Source organism: Melitaea cinxia, chromosome 5, assembly GCF_905220565.1.
Source record: "Melitaea cinxia chromosome 5, ilMelCinx1.1, whole genome shotgun sequence".
NCBI lineage: Eukaryota > Metazoa > Arthropoda > Insecta > Lepidoptera > Nymphalidae > Melitaea > Melitaea cinxia.
In genome coordinates, this window is record NC_059398.1 from 10,467,056 (window position 1) to 10,485,440 (window position 18,385).

At 35.2% G+C, this 18,385-nt stretch overlaps 1 protein-coding gene across 1 annotated transcript; it reads left to right on the forward strand.

Annotated features, from left to right (window-relative positions):
• Positions 1-928: 928 nt before the first annotated feature.
• Positions 929-15,285, forward strand: LOC123653832 (cGMP-dependent protein kinase 1-like). Its single transcript, XM_045589812.1, has 13 exons — positions 929-1,297; positions 2,650-2,842; positions 5,284-5,329; positions 6,264-6,613; positions 6,849-7,132; positions 7,298-7,467; positions 8,741-8,979; positions 9,242-9,342; positions 9,781-9,997; positions 11,034-11,265; positions 11,773-11,871; positions 13,757-14,013; positions 15,055-15,285. Exons 1-13 carry the CDS (start codon positions 1,156-1,158, stop codon positions 15,212-15,214), a joined length of 2,490 nt encoding a protein of 829 aa, XP_045445768.1. The 5' UTR covers positions 929-1,155; the 3' UTR covers positions 15,215-15,285.
• Positions 15,286-18,385: the final 3,100 nt, after the last annotated feature.

Consider the following 18,385-nt stretch of genomic DNA (forward strand, 5'->3'; position numbering starts at 1 on the left):
TCAGATCTGGCTGCTGTGCGGTTTTTGTTGTCGAAATGTTTTCGAGTCGAGTGCACAGCGATCTTTCTCGTGCGATTTGTGATAAAGTAATGAAATAGATTTTCTTGTGGCATTTTTATCATAGATTGCAGAGCTGATTTTCTCTCCTATTGTAAATATATATTTTTTTTCAAATGGGAAATGTTGAATGAAGTAAATCATTTAAAGCCACTGGCATTGTGTACTCATTTACGTTATTAATAAATTATAGTATGAATTTACATGTGTTTTAGTTTTCAAACTAACCCTGTCTCACGGTGTTATAACAAGAATTAGGAGGAAAGGGCTTTTGAAAAATAGGTATTTGAATAAAATGTTCCTGTCTCGCTGTATGCCGCCGCCGCGCCCCGAGACAAGAAAGGGACAACTGCAGCTCAGATCGTTTTGGGTAAATAATTATTGACCAAAACCGCATTTCATAGTCGACTATTTTTCTCCCCAAAACACGCCATTTTTTTTTATGTATTGAACTAAAACCTTCAGCTATGTCCCTATGTTCTCGTTTTTTTTTGCAAATATGTGTATTCTTTCTTTAGTGAGTGTCTGAAAATGTATAAAAAATTAGGCAATATTTCTAGTTTCTGAAGACTCCTACTCCCTATGATAATAAGAATACAATGTTACGAAAATATTTGATCTAGTCTCATTATCCAGGGAGGAAACAGTCGATACGTTTGTATGGAGAAAGAGCCGTTATCCTTTCCTCTTAAGAAACTAAAATATCGGTAAAAATATCACACTATCGAAACTATTTCAAGAGGGAATTCGACATGGCAATAAATAAAAATAAATGAATAGTTTATTTATAGTTTCATAAATGTATGCATAACATTTATGAAACGTATTTTTAATAACATATCTACAACTTATATTATGAATAGTTTTGATTTGGCGAAGAGATTATTTGTGGCGATAAGATTGCAAGGTTCCTTGATAATAAATAGTAATTATCGCTGACTTCGGAATAATTAAAACAATCGGTATGGCAAGATTATCTTGTGTTTGCGATAAGGGCTCCTTGTGCGCCGATTGAAACAGTCTTAGTTCGCAATGTGAATGCATTGCGCGTTTGCATTGTACTTGGTAATGTTAACTTTACAAGTATAAATAGTAAATATGGTGCTGTGTCCGCCGTTCAAATGGGCGTCTAAGGGAGGATTCAACCTGGCTACACCCGTGCGAGAGCGCGATGACTCGGTGCAGCGACGAGAAACCATTGTAAGTGTCGGCGTTCAAACAGCTAATAAATACATCTTTTGTTCGTTTTCATTCCTGGAATACTATTTGTCACGGCAATAAAATCACTCGGTTATGCAAGTCGAAGAATAACATAAATAAAACAAAAGAAAATATTATCGAATACTGATTAGTGAGTTACTAATGCAAACTTAAAATAAAAAGAACCTCGATGTAAAAAAGGTGATACTGCCAAATCGATAACCGTTATTTTAATGAAGAGCAATTTTTGTTTGTAATTTTCTTATCTACCAGTTGATGTCATTAGAAATTAAAAATTCGCATTTGAATAATTGTGATAATAAGTAACGTGGCATATTTTAAGGTAATAGACATGTTATGTAGGTACATAATGTTACACACTCAAAATATTATAGGTATGTATTAAAACTGAACCGTACATTTAAACATCTTATAATTAACATTTTATTACTCATAACGTAGATGCTGGATGTGACCCTAAGTACGCCACATACATCACACGTCTTGAGAATATACAAAGAAAGCCATATAACTCAGAACTATCTGCAACTTTGCAAAAAATTCCATATTCTCCCCCGTGAAATTAGTGACTTAATCTATCTTTTAAAAATTACAAGTAACTTTATAGATTGTCCCGATCTTTTAGCCAAAATCTTCTTAGGAGTACCTACTAATCTTTTTCGCAATAACCCGTTAATACACACAGTTTCCACAAACTATACAAATTCATTTGTTTGGTGAGCGGATGATAAATTATGCATATTCTAAAAAAAATTACTTGGATCTATTTAACACTAGACGTGCGTCTGCAACGAACTTAATTAGTATTTTTTTCTGACCATAAAACAGTTTCTACCCATATGAAAAATACTGGCTATACAAAATATCTCGATATATGGGTGTGTCACATGAACTCACTGAAAAAATAAACATACCAAAAATGGATGTACATGATAATTACTTTTATTTTGTCAGACTGTCACTAAGGAAATTGTCGTTCCAAAACCCTTAAGAGAAAATTGCATTTGGAGCCTTTGGTCTCCCTAATAATTCCCTGCCTTGAGATATATACAAAATATTATTTGCTATTACTTTGTTGTTAAACACGAGTCAGAAATGTATAACTCTTACAATTAGTGTACGACGATGTTTATCTATTGTTTTATAGCAACTCCGGAACAGACGACCGTGTGTGTACATATGTTATAAGATATTTTATTGATTATTATCCGACTTAGGAAGTACCTTATCTTACAGAAGGACACGGCTAAACGATACTGTTTTCTAGTAGTGTTCTGATCCTGTGTTAATTAAACTAGCAGAGCTCTGTGGGACGAAAAAAGGCTGGCAACACCCTTAAAATGCTAGGAGCATTGTTTTACATGCCAGGAGCATTGTTTTACATGCCAGGAGCATTGTTTTACATGCCAGGAGCATTGTTTTACATGCCAGGAGCATTGTTTTACATGCCAGGAGCATTGTTTTACATGCCAGGAGCATTGTTTTACATGCCAGGAGCATTGTTTTACATGCCAGGAGCATTGTTTTACATGCCAGGAGCATTGTTTTACATGCCAGGAGCATTGTAAGCGTCAGCGCCAGGGGCGGTTCTAACCCATGTAGCTCTCGGGTGCATTGAAAATGTATCAAATCATAATCTGTGTCGATAATTTTTTTTATTTGTAATCGATATTTCAGCCTGTGAATGCGGCTTTCAGTGTTTCTTAACACATGGGGCCTAAACCTTAACACTGGGGGTAAAGCCACCCCTTCTCCTGGTGTTGCAAAAGTCAATAGGCTATGGTAACTGTCAATAAGCTTACCACAAGGCAGACCGTACACTTGTTTGCCACCCTTAAAGTAAATAATATATACCTACCTACAAGATAGCAACAACATAACTAATGAAATACTGTAATTATAATGTACTAGCGACCCGCTCCGGCTTCTCACGGGTATAAAATATAATTATAGCCTATGTCATTCACTGAAAAAATGATTAAAATCGATCCAGTACTTTTGATTTATTAATTACTGCCCGTGGCCCGCACGCATTTTAGAGTAAAAGCCGGCCGGAACCGCCGCAAACGCTACGTACCGCAATTTTGAAATCTGTAATATCTTCGAAAATATTCATTTAAATCATATGCTGTAAAGGGCCATGTAGATCTATATTAAATCAACAATGTATCTAAGGTATTTAATTAGATAAGGATTATTTAAAATCGCTTTGAAAATTAGCCATTATTTATAGTAAAAAGTAAATGACAAAAAAATGTTATTGTGGGATATCCATAAGAGATAGACATATACCATAGCGGAGTTTTCTGTCGACCTTTTTAATGTGTACAATATATTAAGCGTTTGCATTGTAAGCGGAAAAAAATGTAAATATTTACGACATCACATTAGAAACCTCAAAAATAACAGTATTTCTCCACTATTTTATGGATGTTATTATGCATATAAACCTTCTTCTTCAATCACTCTATCTATTAAAAAAACCGCATCAAAATCCGTTGCGTAGTTTTTAAGATTTAAGCATACATAGGGACATAGGGACAGAGAAAGCGACTTTGTTTTATACTATGTAGTGATTAATAGGTGGTGTAGGGACCAAACGGACTCAAATTTGGATTCAGAGCATCGAAATATATAACCTTAGGTGAATCTGGCCAAAAGTACAGAGCACTTTAAGAGAGCAAAAGTAAGAATGGATATAGTGAGCTACTCTTTATATATTTCATCGCAGACTTTTCTGTAAGCTAATAAAAGAGGATTAATTTTATTACTTATTTTAAACAGATAACTCAGCATTTTCGATTAAGCATCTGTGGCTAGGTCTATTCCGAACATTTTAATGAAAAATTATACATTTAGACCTTGGAAACTACATTAATATCCGTTTCTTCGCATACTCGTGGGAGACTTTGTTATGTTTGTCAACTGTTGTGACATTTCATAATAGTGACAGTCATTGTCACTATTGTTGTTTGCTCTTTACTACTCGTTGGTGTTTATAAATCCCCGTAAATTTATAAAACCTTATTAACTTATACCTATTTATCTAGCCTGTTGACGCAGTGAGCAGTGGCCCTTTTTTTTACGTGGGGAAAATCCATCATGGATACCCTCCAGCGCGGGGGCGCCAGAGGGTTATGTCAGACTCCTACTGACTAAAAACCACCACGTGTTAGCAGTCATCCGCCTGGGTGGGGCGAGAGGGGTCGCGCTAGCATTCGCCACCTCGCCTCAGCGGTAGGCCCGGACAAAGCTTCCGGGCCCCGGCATGATGGTGGGGTGGCCTCGCTCACAACAAGGCCACCCCTCAGACGTATAGGGTCGTGTCGTCCGGCCGGCCGAAGTCCCCCGACTATCGGCCGCCGACCCCACTATTACGAGGGGGGGAGGAGGTGGGCAAACCGCCTTCTCCTTGCCCCCGTACGTCTGCGCCGGAGTGGGCCAGCAGAGGCGTCTTCCTCTCTGGCCCGCTCCGCGGTCTCCTTCTGCGTCATTACCTCTTCGCAGAAGGAGACCACCGCCTGCCACGATCTCTCGCTATCAAGCATGGCCTTTACGACAGTCGGCAGCGAGAGATCCCGTCCGAGAACCGCTGAAAGCGTGCGCCGCTGTGGTTCCCAAGTGGCGCACGCCTCCAGCGTGTGGAGCGCCGTATCTTCTGGCGCTCCACACTCGTGGCAGGCTGGAGTCGCCTCCCGTCTCGCGATTTGGTGCAGGTACTTACCAAAGCACCCATGTCCGGAAAGCACCTGCACCAGACGGAAGGTCAGCGGCCCGAACCGCCGCCTTACCCACTTCCGGAGGACCGGCTTCACTGCGTCCACCGTCCAATGAGCAGTGGCCCTGCTCTAAGTTCTAGCGTTCAATTTTCCTAGATTTTGGATGTAACATTTGTTAAAATATTTATTATGTCGGCTTTTACCTGGTTAATGGTACACAGGTATTAAGTTGCCTATTTTATTTACAGATGACCATATGAATGTTACACATATTTATTTTTTATAGCTACTACCACCAAGAAAAGACAGAACAAATGCTCGTTGGAGTTTCGGTAAGATTTACATAAAAATGTAATATATCAATATTTCGTACCGAATTGATTTTAAAAGAGCTAATTTTTCGTTATCTTGCCGGCTCTTCTGCTAAAATTACTCAAATAGGAAAGGTATAAAATGAAACAAATTACTATTTAAAACAAATATATCTTTTTAAAATTATCTATCTTTTTTTCAAAGCGGTGTATCATCAATTATTTAAAAATCAAAGCATTTCATGATGATAATGTTTCACGATAAACCTGACGGCGTTATTAAAGATAAAGCTCTTATTAAATATATATTTGTATACTATATTTAATAAAACAGTTGATAACTATTTATTTCTTATACATATGCATGCACCTACAGAATATAGTACATTCCTTTACCAGAATACATAAATAAAATATACAATTATATAAGTTTTTCCACGCAATAGAATATTTATAAGATATTGCTCATAAATGTACAGATATCTTAAAACAAATTGATTAACTACTACTACTACTACTTACTAGGTTTTATTTCCCTTAATTACAATTGTAAAAAATTAATTTTATACAAGCAAACTTTCTTGCATTGATGACTTTTGTATGTATAAGGTATCGTCTACAAATAAAAATAACAAAAATAGAAAATAACCAGCTATACGAAGGTAAGATCTATATATGGTAATCATCGAAATCATTATTTTGTACGATTACATAATCGTACAAAATCAATACAATATATGTAGACAAAATTTTACGGTAGCGAAATTTCTATATCCGCCAACCCGCATTGGAACAGCGTGGTGGATTAATCTCTGATCTACATGAGAAAGAGGCGTATGCCTACACACACATGCCACATGTTACACGCTGAAGCGTAATTTCATATATGCAAGTGTCTTGCTATATTGAAATGTTATACTGTCAAATAAAGCAACGCTTTAACCTATGATTCCAGAGATTTCCCAATACTGTTCCTGACGCTCCAAAAACCGAAAATACTGTTATCAATGGAAACGGTTCACAATACAAAAAAAGTATTACAGTACCAGTAGAACCCTCAGGATCTAGTAAGAAATCAAGTTATATGAGTGTTCAAAGCACCTACAGCAACCTCAGGGACTCAGATAGTGAATATATGGAGGAAAGAAAAAGTAGCACTGGCCGAAAGACTGTATCAGACTTAGTTCAGACTGATCCGGAAAGACGCGAGCGAAGAAAGCGAGGCATAATTGCACCGCAACCACCTTTGGAATCTGGAAGACTACTGACTGACTTGAATTATGAAAAGTTTGCTAAAGATGAAAAGTAAGTACTAAAATTCAAAATCATTTTTTAATAAAAAGATTTGAAAAAAACAATATCAGAATTTAACTAGTTTCTATATGATTAAAAAATACATCAGTTATTTTCGTTAACTATTACAAAGTCAAGATCAAAAGTCGTCAATTTATCAGATAAAAATATCAATAAGCTATTTTTGAAATGAAGAATTCATTCACAATTCAATTACAATTTTATTACGTTTTTTTATCTTCTATAGATCGGCGGAACTAATAAAAAAAGCCATAATGGCCAATGACTTTTTAAAAAATATAATGGATGAGGACCGACTACTTGCAGTTGTTGATGCAATGATTCCTCAAGAATTTCCAGCTGGTAGTCTAATGATACGAGAAGGGGAAAGTGGAAGTCATCTGTTTGTTTCAGCTTTTGGACAGTTCGAAGTTTTAAAAGGAGGTCAAGTCGTAAAAAACTTTGGTCCTGGAGAAGCATTTGGAGAACTTGCAATTTTATATAAAGCCAAAAGATTTGCTTCTATTCGATGTACGTAAATATTTTATTTCAAGATGTTTTCAATTAATACATACAAGTATTATTCTTAAAAGTAAATTTTTTTTGAATAAATTAGGTGTCTTATAGACCTTCAAGAAGGCTCATAGTCTAAACTCTAAACTAGTTGTAGTAAAAAAATATTTTAATATTGTTTAGGTATAACGGACGCGAAAGTATGGACGCTAGAGCGACGAGTTTTTCAAAAGATTATGGTACGCAGCGGCCGCCAGGAACAGGAAGATAACATACGTTTCTTGTCATCCGTACCTCTTCTACAAGGCATTCATCCTATAGAACTTGCTAAGATTGCAGAATTTTTAAAAAGGGTATGTTTAAAGGAATTTGATTATATGTAATAAATTTTAACTTTTGTTTGATAAATTTGCTTTGCTGGCGTCATGTATCCGTTTGTTAGTTATTATTAGGGTTCTGTACCCAAAGGGTAAAAACAGGACCCTGTTACTTAGACTTCGCTGTTTGTCCGTCTGTCTGTCACCAGGCTGTATCTCGAGAACCGCTATAGCTAGATAGTTGAAATTTTCACAAATTATGTATTTCTCATGCTGCTATAACAACAAATACTAAAAACAAAATTATATAAATATTTAAGGGGGTGCACATAAAATAAATGGTAACAGGTAGGCACTTGAAATATTCACAAAATATTTAACTGTATATTTACTTTAATAATAATTAATAAAATTAAAACAAAAGAATATTTAGGCGGGGCTCTCATACGACAAAAGTGACTTTTGTGCCGCGGTTTTTGCCGAAAGCCCACCTCTCGTCCAGGGTGAGACCCAGGTACCTCATCTGGGCCCCCACCCGGACCGGGACCCCATCCAGAGTAACCTGCGTACCTGGATGGGGTGCCATCTTCAAAAGTACCTGACCTAGCTTTATGAAATAAAGATTAATGTAAAAAAAATATTATAATAATAATAATTTTATTTTTAATAAAAGTAAAATAAATAAAAATGCGTGATCGTTTCTTCCAGCTCGTAACTAATGATTCTTTACTTTAACAGCCGTAAGAAATTGATTTCTCAAAATTGTTTGCCAACTACCACGCCATATAGTGATCCTCCTGCGCCGTTGTGTATCTTGTTCGGCCTGTTCCTGGGCTTCGAAGATTGGATCCTGTTTCATGGAAACGCCGGAGTACCGCTAAACTGTAGAAAACTCTTTCTACAGTTTAGCGGTACTGTTTACACCAACTGTTTTCGCTGTATTTCTCTGACTCCAAGCATTGTCAGGTTCCTGGTACATTCTTAAGGGGTTAATGACATAATGACTTAAGAATAATATAATTTATAAGGCCATATTCATAACTTTTTTAATTGCAAAACTAAAACAAACGCGAAACAATACAACACACAAAAGCGATTTGAATTTTGTGGTACTAAATTCATATGTGTCATTAAATATTCTTTAGTTTAGTCTTTATTTCGTACAGCTAGGTCAGGCACTTTTGAATATTGAAGATTCTCTCACCGACCGAGTGTATATCCATAATACATTCGTACCGAATACTAATTGTAAAAATCACAACAAAGTAATTAAAAACTGACTTTAAAGTAACTTTGCGATCGCCGGCAGGAATTCTTTTCGGCTGGAACCGTTGTAGTGCGACAAGGTGACCGTGGCGACAAATTCTACATAATTCGTGGTGGCACAGTGGTAGTGACGAAACGGGAAGAAGACGGAGGCGAGATACGCGTAAGAACTCTTCGAAGAGGCGAATATTTCGGCGAACAGGCGCTACTACACGAAGACCGTCGCTTGGCCAGCGTCACTGCTCTTCCACCTGGCGTGGAATGTTTAACACTAGAACGCGGGTACCTTGTTTGTATACACATTATTATACTGTTACTGCTGGACACAGGTATCATCGACCAAAGATATATTTTTTAATTTCTCTAATTAAAGTTAACTAAATATTAGATTTGAATCTACGACGATAATTATATTTATTTTTCGTTTCTAGTATTATGTACCTAAACAAAATTAATAACCCTTCCTTGGCAGTCGGGTAATAATGTTAGAATGCCGCTCTTAATTATGTCACCGTAATTTTGATTATGTGGTTTTACTTTACAGTCCTTTCACAGAATTATTGGGTAATTTGGACGAGTTGAAAAATGTGAGGCATTCAGACCCAAGACCTTCCCAGCAGAAGAAGATATCTGTTGTGAAAAGCGGTAAAACTGATTATTTTATTATTCCATACCAAAAATTGGATTAAGTATAGATAAGATATTTAAAGAATGACTAATTTGAAGTCATATGAGTCTCACAGATTGTTTTATTATCGCACTTTCATTATTTAGCTACGTCAAACTACTAAAAATTTTAATTTTTATTAAAAGCTTAATGATCAAAGTAAAATCGGCTATGCTAAGGTCTTTGGTTTTACAGCAAATTTTTTGTATAGTTTGTTAGCATGGTCGGTTATGTACATAAAGATGTACCAACGTAAACGAAGGTAGTTTTACCATTTAGGCTATTACTTGTTCTACTTCATATCTGCCTTCTATTTAATAATAAGAAGTAATGTTTTTTTTAAAGATTATATTTACATTATAATTATGAACTACTCATTTACATCTTAAGTTACATTAAAATATTCTTTTCCATAGAATATGAGTTTGTGGAACTGAAAGATCTTGAGATAATCGGTACGATGGGTGTGGGTGGTTTCGGACGCGTGGAACTAGTTCAGTATAAACGTAATCCTTCACTGACCTTTGCATTGAAATGTCTTAAAAAAGTAGACATGGTACAGCAACAGCAACAAGAGCACGCTTTCAATGAGAAAAATATTATGATGGTGTGCAATAGCAGATTTATATGCAGGTAAAATAGTACCGTACTCTAACGAAAGTATAACTGTAAAACACAGATTAATTTCGATAAATCAAAAGATATTATTATACTGAGGAATCTATTTTGATGTGGGGAAATATTAAAGTAGTTGTTGAGTTTCTTGAACGAGATTTAGTAGTATACCTAGACGTTGAAACATCGATTGCAGGTTTTAAACTAAAAATGTGATTAGAAAATTTTGTTATACTCAAAAAAAAAATTAAGCTGTAATTTTTTGATACGCAGTTTTATTTATAAGTATGTGTTTATGGCTCAGCAACCACACATATAAATTAATTAATGAATTCCATTGAAATGCATTATTTTCAAGAATTTTTAGTAGATCCAGAGTACCACTTTTCTAAGGAATCATTATTCTATACTAATGCTATATCTATACATTTCCTACATGGGGAAAGATGCCTATGCCCAGTAGTGGGATATTACAGGCTGAAGCGTAAATCTATACATGTGCAAGGGTGTATTTACCCTAGGGCCAAAATGGCCAGGGACCGGAGTGGCATTCGGTGAGGAGCGGCACAAGCCGAGCATACGTACTAGATATGTGAAAATGATCAATTTCTAGGTAAAAAGCAAGGTCCGCAAAAATATATGACAGATATTTTCCTTTTACTCGATAAATGTATTGAATGGGTGGCCTAAAAATTATCGATTTTTGTCCAAAATGTCACATCATTATTACATACGCTACTTTTGCCTTTTTCACTTATATTAAGAGGCGCCAAGCTTTACTCGTCCGGTGCGCTGCATCTTAAAATACGCCACTGTACTCACAACATGTATTAACATGCATTAATGATTGCTACTGATATTTAAGTTTACAACCTTTTATATATATATTTTTTTAATATATCCAATGAAACTGATTTAATTTTAATGATATTTATTATTTTATTAGGTTATTTTAGTATCCTTCGCTTCCACTAAATACTCTAAAAATTGGTGTTTAAATTCAAAAGACATTAAAAAAAGATTCATTTTATTTTCTATATTTTGTATTCAACAGATTATATCGCACATTTAAAGACAATAAGTACATATATTTCTTAATGGAGCCCGTGTTGGGCGGTGATGTTTGGACCATACTGCAAAAGCACCGGTACTTCCCCGAAAACATCTCTCGCTTCATGGCCGCTTGCGTGGTCGAAGCTTTTCAGTATCTACACTCTAAAGACATCATATACAGAGATCTTAAGCCGGAGAACCTGATGTTGGATAAACAAGGCTACATCAAATTAGTGAGTTTTAAGTTTAAATGATAGGTATCATGATTATTATTATCAGATAAAAAAGCTATTGTCATATTGTTGATGCATAATTATGTTCTTTGAAATAAAATAAAAACACTAAGTCTATTTCATAACGGGGACAATTTCTATTTCGTAAATAATAATCTAATCGCCTTCAACGTTCTTCAGAAAGATCAGGAAATTCTAAATCAGGACTCCACAATCATAACACAAGCAAAAACACGCGACCATTACAAACAGAGGAAAAAGCCATGAAAAACAGATATTTTACATTAACATTACCATTTAACATTTATCGTTGACGAGGATCAAACAGGCGACTGTTATAAAGTTATACGTAGGCAATTGTGCATTGCATTCTTAATTTATCAAAATTTAAATTTTACACAAAACGTTTTTTTTTTTTGTCATTCAAACTATAAATTTCAACAAAAGAAATGCAACTGATATTATTTATTTATTTTGTAACTTAGGTAACGACTTTCTTTTTTACAGGTCGATTTCGGTTTCGCTAAGAGATTACCTTCAAATAGCAAAACTTGGACTTTCGCCGGTACTCCTGAGTATGTCGCACCGGAGATAGTGCTCAATAAGGTATTCATCTCTTCACTTGAATTTTAGGTTTCATTTATTATATACTAGCGACCCGGTCCGGCTTTTTAAAGGAATTATTCGTCTACCCCATTAATTGGTAGTAATAGTAACTCATATATATATATATATATATATATATATATATATCTCAATATCTTAAAGAACGGTTTACGTATCTTTGCAATTCCCATGAGCGATCCCTTAGATCTGATTCCAATTTACTTCTAAAAGTTCCTTCCCATAAATCCTCCTTCTATACTAATTCCTTCACTGCTAAAGCTGTCCGCCTTTGGAATTCTCTTCCGCTTTCAATAAGACGTGCTTCTACTCCAGCCTGTTTTAAGCAACGTCTAAAGAAGCACTATATGTCCCTTAACATATAATAATATTCAGAATCTTAACATGCATATTTTATATTATCAGTATATATTTTACATTTATACACGTATATTAATACTATTTTGATTATTTTATATTATCAATATATATTTTACATTTATACACGTATATTAATATTATTTTGATTATTTATGTATGGATATTTGTACTTATATGTGTATTTGTATGAATTAATGAATCTATCATACACTATTTTTATTCATCCTTAAGAATATTGTACACTTCCTATCCGTCACTACTATATCATGTCCTGTGCCCAAAGGTTATCTGGAAGAAATCGCTCTTCAGCGATAAGATCGCCTTTGTACATCTTTTTTTTGTAATTACTACTGTTTGTTTATATTTTGGTGTACAATAAAGAATATATTATATATATATATATATATATAAAGCTTAAGTTGTCAAACTTGTTGTATGCACTTTAAATGCATAATATTAGTAATAGTTTATTACATATAGTTTATTACATATCCTATAAGTAAAATACTTCATTTACTATAAATACAATAACCCGTTTGCAAGCATGTTTTTGTCGTAAGTCGTTTGAGGGTCGCCTGGAGGAGATTGCTCACAAAGCATGGAAAAATTTATACCTACGTAATTTATATTCTCATGCATTATACCGAACAGTAGCACACAGAGCGAATGAAATATTACGTAAAGGCATTTTATCGCCTGCTGTAAAGCGGCAAACGGCACTCGCTCATTAGGTTCCGACACGCTTTGCAATTGCATATAAAATATAGTTTTACAATTACAATATTTAATTTTAAGTATATGATGCCACGAACAAAAGACACACGTATTAACTTTTTATAAGCTCATTTCCTCTTCGTGACCGACACAGTTAATTTAAGTTATTCAAACGCTTCATGCGTATCATTTTGAGTGACATATCAGTAACAAAGTGTTGTTGACTGTGGATTATGCAGGTTTCTAACAGGAAAATGAATAATCAATCAACAACAAATAACATAACAAATCTTTCCTCTCTATAATATGTCAATTCTGGTTTGATATGAACTAGTTACATAAAGTAACGGTACTACAGGTTGGCTTATGGCGCCTGTACTGAAGCTTGATAGTGAGGTGTTTCTTAAAACTTGATACAATCACGGGTAATTAATAATACGCTTCAACCTGTAACAACCCACTGCTGGGCACAGACCTCTTTCCCCATGTAGGAGAAGAATCACAGCACGCTGCTCCAATGCCAGTTTGGCGGATATATTCCCTACTATGAGTAACGATCGCTAGCAGGTTTATATGATAGCAACCGGGACCGACCGACACGGTGGGAGACCCATAAAGACTAACAACCAGACCGGAAATAAATATTTGTATAAACACAAATGTCAACTCCAAGCGGGAATCGAACCCGCGACCGTCGGTGTTTAGGCGCCGCCAACACGGAACACGTACTATTTCACCAGAGCGGTAGTAATTAATGAATATTATTGTAAAAATTTTAAATTAATTGAAAAAGGGCCACGACCGCGCCGTTGACTGCTGGGCTCTGGGCGTGTTCGTTCACGAGCTGCTGGTGGGTAAGCCGCCGTTCCGCGCGGCGGGCGGCGACCACATGAAGACCTACACGCTCATCCTGCGCGGCATCGACGTCGTGGCCTTCCACCCACGCGTGCCCAAGTCCGCCCAGATACTCATTCGGAAGCTGTGCCGCGCCGTGCCCGCCGAGCGCCTCGGATACCTCAAGAATGGCATCGCCGATATCAAGAACCACAAGTAAGACCACTGCAGAAGATTTAACTTGATTATAGATTACAAAGTTCGCTTACGTTTGAGGGGTTCAACTCAACGGAGTAGATGTCCGACTTAACGATGGTGTCGTTAAGTTTGATACCCGTCTGATGGTGACATTTATGGTTAGTGTCGGACATAAAAACGAATTACGAATTTAGGCGACATGTTTATATAGTTTATGTTTCTACCAAACAACGTGACTTTATCGTATATCACGTGAAATATGTATGAATTGGAGAAATTATTTATTTTAGCCGACTTCAAAAAAGGAGGAGGTTACTCAATTCGACCGAATATATATATATATACTATTATTAGCTTTATGTTTCTATGTAAATTGTGCATGAAAGTATTTTAACTGTGGTTCCTCCTCACAAATAAATAAATATATTTTTATTATTTTATTAATTTAATAAATATTGAATAAAACTGAGAATCGGCCAACATCTGTTTTTATACCCCTAAGTTATAAAGGGGGGGGGGATTAAGGGTGTTAATAACATATATGGCAAAGCAACGTTTGCGGGGTCAGCTAGTATCAATATAAATGTATGATTGGTCTGTAGGCAACTTCGCTTGTACCTGTTAATCTCCTTTATATCTTCTTTATTCTACGTGACATTGGTAAAATATTCCGTGCTATTTTGGCACTATTGGAAGCCATTTATCGAAATGAATGAAGAACAATATACGAGTATGTCAAACAGATTTAAATTTTTTCATACTTGTCCTGCATGTGTTCAACGATAGTATAAATAAAAATATTTGAAAAATCCAAAAGTGCACGCCTCCACGCACTCCTTTAAAACTATCGTTTGCAGCTTATGCTTAGCAGCGCCCTTTAGTTTTTTTTTTTTTTTTTGTTTAAAAAGTAATGATCGACCATGCAACGATTATAAGTTCGATTAGTTGATTTGTTTCTTGTCGATAATCACAGATAGTTCTGATTCATTCACATTACATGATATTTTATTAAGGTAGAAACTAAAAATATTTAAGTTTATTGTAAGATTTTTTTTCCAGATGGTTCCTAGGTTTTGACTGGGAAGGTTTACGCGAAGGCAAGCTGAAAGCGCCTCTGGTGCAACCCGTCACCAACGACCTAGACTTGTCTAACTTTGAGAAGTATCCCAAAGACAAGTTACCGCCGGATGAGACCTCCGGGTGGGATATCAACTTTTAAGTTAACAGTCTATTTATTATTGTTTTAGACACATACTTGTAGTTAATTAAATAAAAAATTTATCACTTGAATTTTTGTTTAATTTACTTGTTACGTTTACTTACACGATGAAACATTAATGTTATAGCGTTTATGTAATAGCGTTTACTGTTGCGTATAACAATATACATATATATATATATATATATATATTACTTTATCTTTGATAAGTAGGTAGAACATTTTTAACCGACTTCTAAAAAGGAAGAGGTTCTTAATTCGACTGTATTTTTTATGTATGTGGTAGTTTTGACTGGGTAGACCGACCGATAACAATGATTTTTTTAATCGAAAGGTGGTGCGTGTCATCCCATTTAAATTTAATTGAGATCTAACAAGTACCTACTTTTTGACTTGAATATTTTTTATTTGACTATTTTTTCGATTATCTACGTTGTATTTTGCCTCGATAACTTTTTAATAGGTGGACCGATTTCGATAAAATAAAAAAAAATTGAAAACTGGTGCTTGTCATGTGGTCCCATTTAAATTTGATCGAGATGTGACGAGTTCTTTTTGAGTTATCTCTAACAGTGCGCATTTACTATTTTTTCGTCTACCTAAGATGTTTTACTGGTTCGTGTAATTGAAGTCGGTTTTTTTTCGCTTGAAAGCAAATACCATAAACCACCATAAAAATAATACTTTGTTTTATCTTCATGTTTAAAAAAATTCGACAACATTAAATACAACTTAATGAAATATTGAAGTTGTTTTATTTTAATTTTAATTTTTAAATTTTAATTTTTTATGTATATTCGGGGATAGCTTCGTTGTTTATGAACCGATTATGGTTATTTCTTTTTTTGTTAGAAAGAAGATATCCCATGTGTATCATGTACCATGGTACCATGATAAGGAAACCAGGATCTGATAATGCAATCCCAGAGAAATCGAGGGAGCCCCTCGAAAATCGTAGTGACGACTAATGCGTTTGTTAATTTTTTTCGTCTTCTTACGTTGTATACGTTATACACGTGTATACGTGTATACGTATTCTTACGTTGTACTTGTCGATGTAATTGAAGTCGTTTTTTTCGTTTTGCTAGCAAACACAATTATTTAAGTTGACGTAAAACGGAGATTTTCAATTAAGTTTTGATATCATTTTGTACAAAAAAAATTAAGTATGTCCAACGAAATCTTGATGATAGAAAACATTTACAATAATGACTTTTTTAGAAAATAAATGAAGTATAAATATATATGTCAACCGGATTTGTAGAGTTAAAACTTTAAAATCTTAATAACACATTTCAAATTTAATTAACTAATTAGAAACTCCATTTCTAATTTAGTCAAAATTTTCATAATGTTATCAGTAACTTATTAAAATTAAAAAAAGCAATACTTAATTTAACAAAATTTTTAATAATTCTAAAACGATAATGTTATCAATGTGTATTAAGATTTTAAACAATGATGTGTAGATACACATCAGTTTTTGGTATTTTTTAAATAGAAATGGAGGTCGAAAGCTATAGCCACTGAATAAATTATTTTTTATAAATGCAATATTTGAGATATTTCTTGTTGTTGGCACCCGTGAGTAAGGAAGGCATTTTAATAGTTTATTGAATAGTCATGTCATTGGCCTTAGTCCGTCTATTGCAGATGATTTAGACAGTGTCAGACACACACTGTGTCGCCTAGGACACTCTTCAGGAAAACGCAGAGTTGCCTAAGCTCTGCGTCATCCTCTCGACCTCACTGGCTAAGCCCACAGGAACGACGAGTCGGTACGTGTGGAGCCAGTTCGACTGCAGGAGTCTTTCGCATTTTAGAGCTATGCCACGAATGCTTGACGGAGACCCCATTCCGGGTTTCAAATGAAGTTTTCCTTCTCCAGGACCCTGATGATTTTGAGCCAGGTTTATCCCTCGGTCGCCTTTTACGACCCCCACGGGAAGAAAGGGGGTGGTGCTATTCTACTCGGCCAACACCACACAGTAAATAATGAATAAGGTAGAGCAGAAAATATCCTGCTTAAATTTTGATGCAGCTCGACTGGAGAAATGCGTCAACCTTACATAAAAATGATTTTCTTATCGTTCATATTGTGTCATATATAATATTGTGTTTCTGTGGTGATAAAGGTAGCCATACTCCAAGAGAGGGTAAGGGACTGTGATCGGCAACGCGCTTGCAATGTTCCTGGTATTTTGATATACGCTTACCATCAGACGGACCGTACGCTTGTTTGCCACCTTTGCAAACTTTAAATGGCTATGACAAAACTTATCCAATTTTACAATTGAATCATAACAATAGTGAACTTTAACAAAATTATCTGTTAAGTAGAAAAGGAGCATGTTCTACATGACAAGTTAAAATGTAGGTTACTGGACGACCTCGTACTTTCCGCTCCCCCGCCGTGGTCATCACTGTATTAGGCATGAAAGTATACAGAAGAAGTTTAAGCAACTATAATGTCAATTAACTTAAAGATAAATTAAACAAGGAAATTATTACAGTGCTCTAATAGAACTTCTTATAACCATGGCGGAAATGATTCTCACTTGATTTTATTCTAATCGAACTCAAAATACTTATAGAGTAATGTAATGTGACGTTATGTTCGTTGCCCTGCACATAATATTGATATGTGTGTATTGAAACGGCTCAGTCTCTCGCGTGTGCGTGCGGAAGGTTGTCGACTGCCGTTGCTCGTATACTCGCATAAACGTCTCGCACTTCGATCCTTACGACACAATCGACTCATTCAACGAATATAAAACACTATTCGACATGCCATCATATCCTACATAATCATCTTGAAACAATGAGGAATCGTTAAAAAATATTATAATTTATTCTGATCCAACAGTTCGGTCTCGGATGCGAAGTCGCTTCAATCGGCGTTCAAAATAAATGTGTTTCGCATTTAAATTGTGGTCAGTGATATTTTTCGTTATATATTTTGTGCGTGTGGATTAACGACAATTTTAAACGATTGGTATTTTTCCCACGGTATGTACCGACTTCTTGCTAGCAATTATCACAGAAAATTTAATAAAATATACTATAAAAAATTAAGTTAAATATAAGCGTCACACAAAATTATTGTCACTGTTTTTATCAAACTACCAAATTTACTTTGTCTCAAGGACAAAATAATCAAAAAATAATTCA

Excerpts from the sequence above, each read along its gene's own strand:
- LOC123653832 (XM_045589812.1), top strand. The coding sequence starts at position 1,156 with ATGGTGCTGTGTCCGCCGTTCAAATGGGCGTCTAAGGGAGGATTCAAC. Across the intron at positions 7,468-8,740 it reads TTGCAGAATTTTTAAAAAGG|GAATTCTTTTCGGCTGGAAC; the intron begins GTATGTTTAAAG and ends GATCGCCGGCAG. Across the intron at positions 8,980-9,241 it reads TGTTTAACACTAGAACGCGG|TCCTTTCACAGAATTATTGG; the intron begins GTACCTTGTTTG and ends TTTACTTTACAG.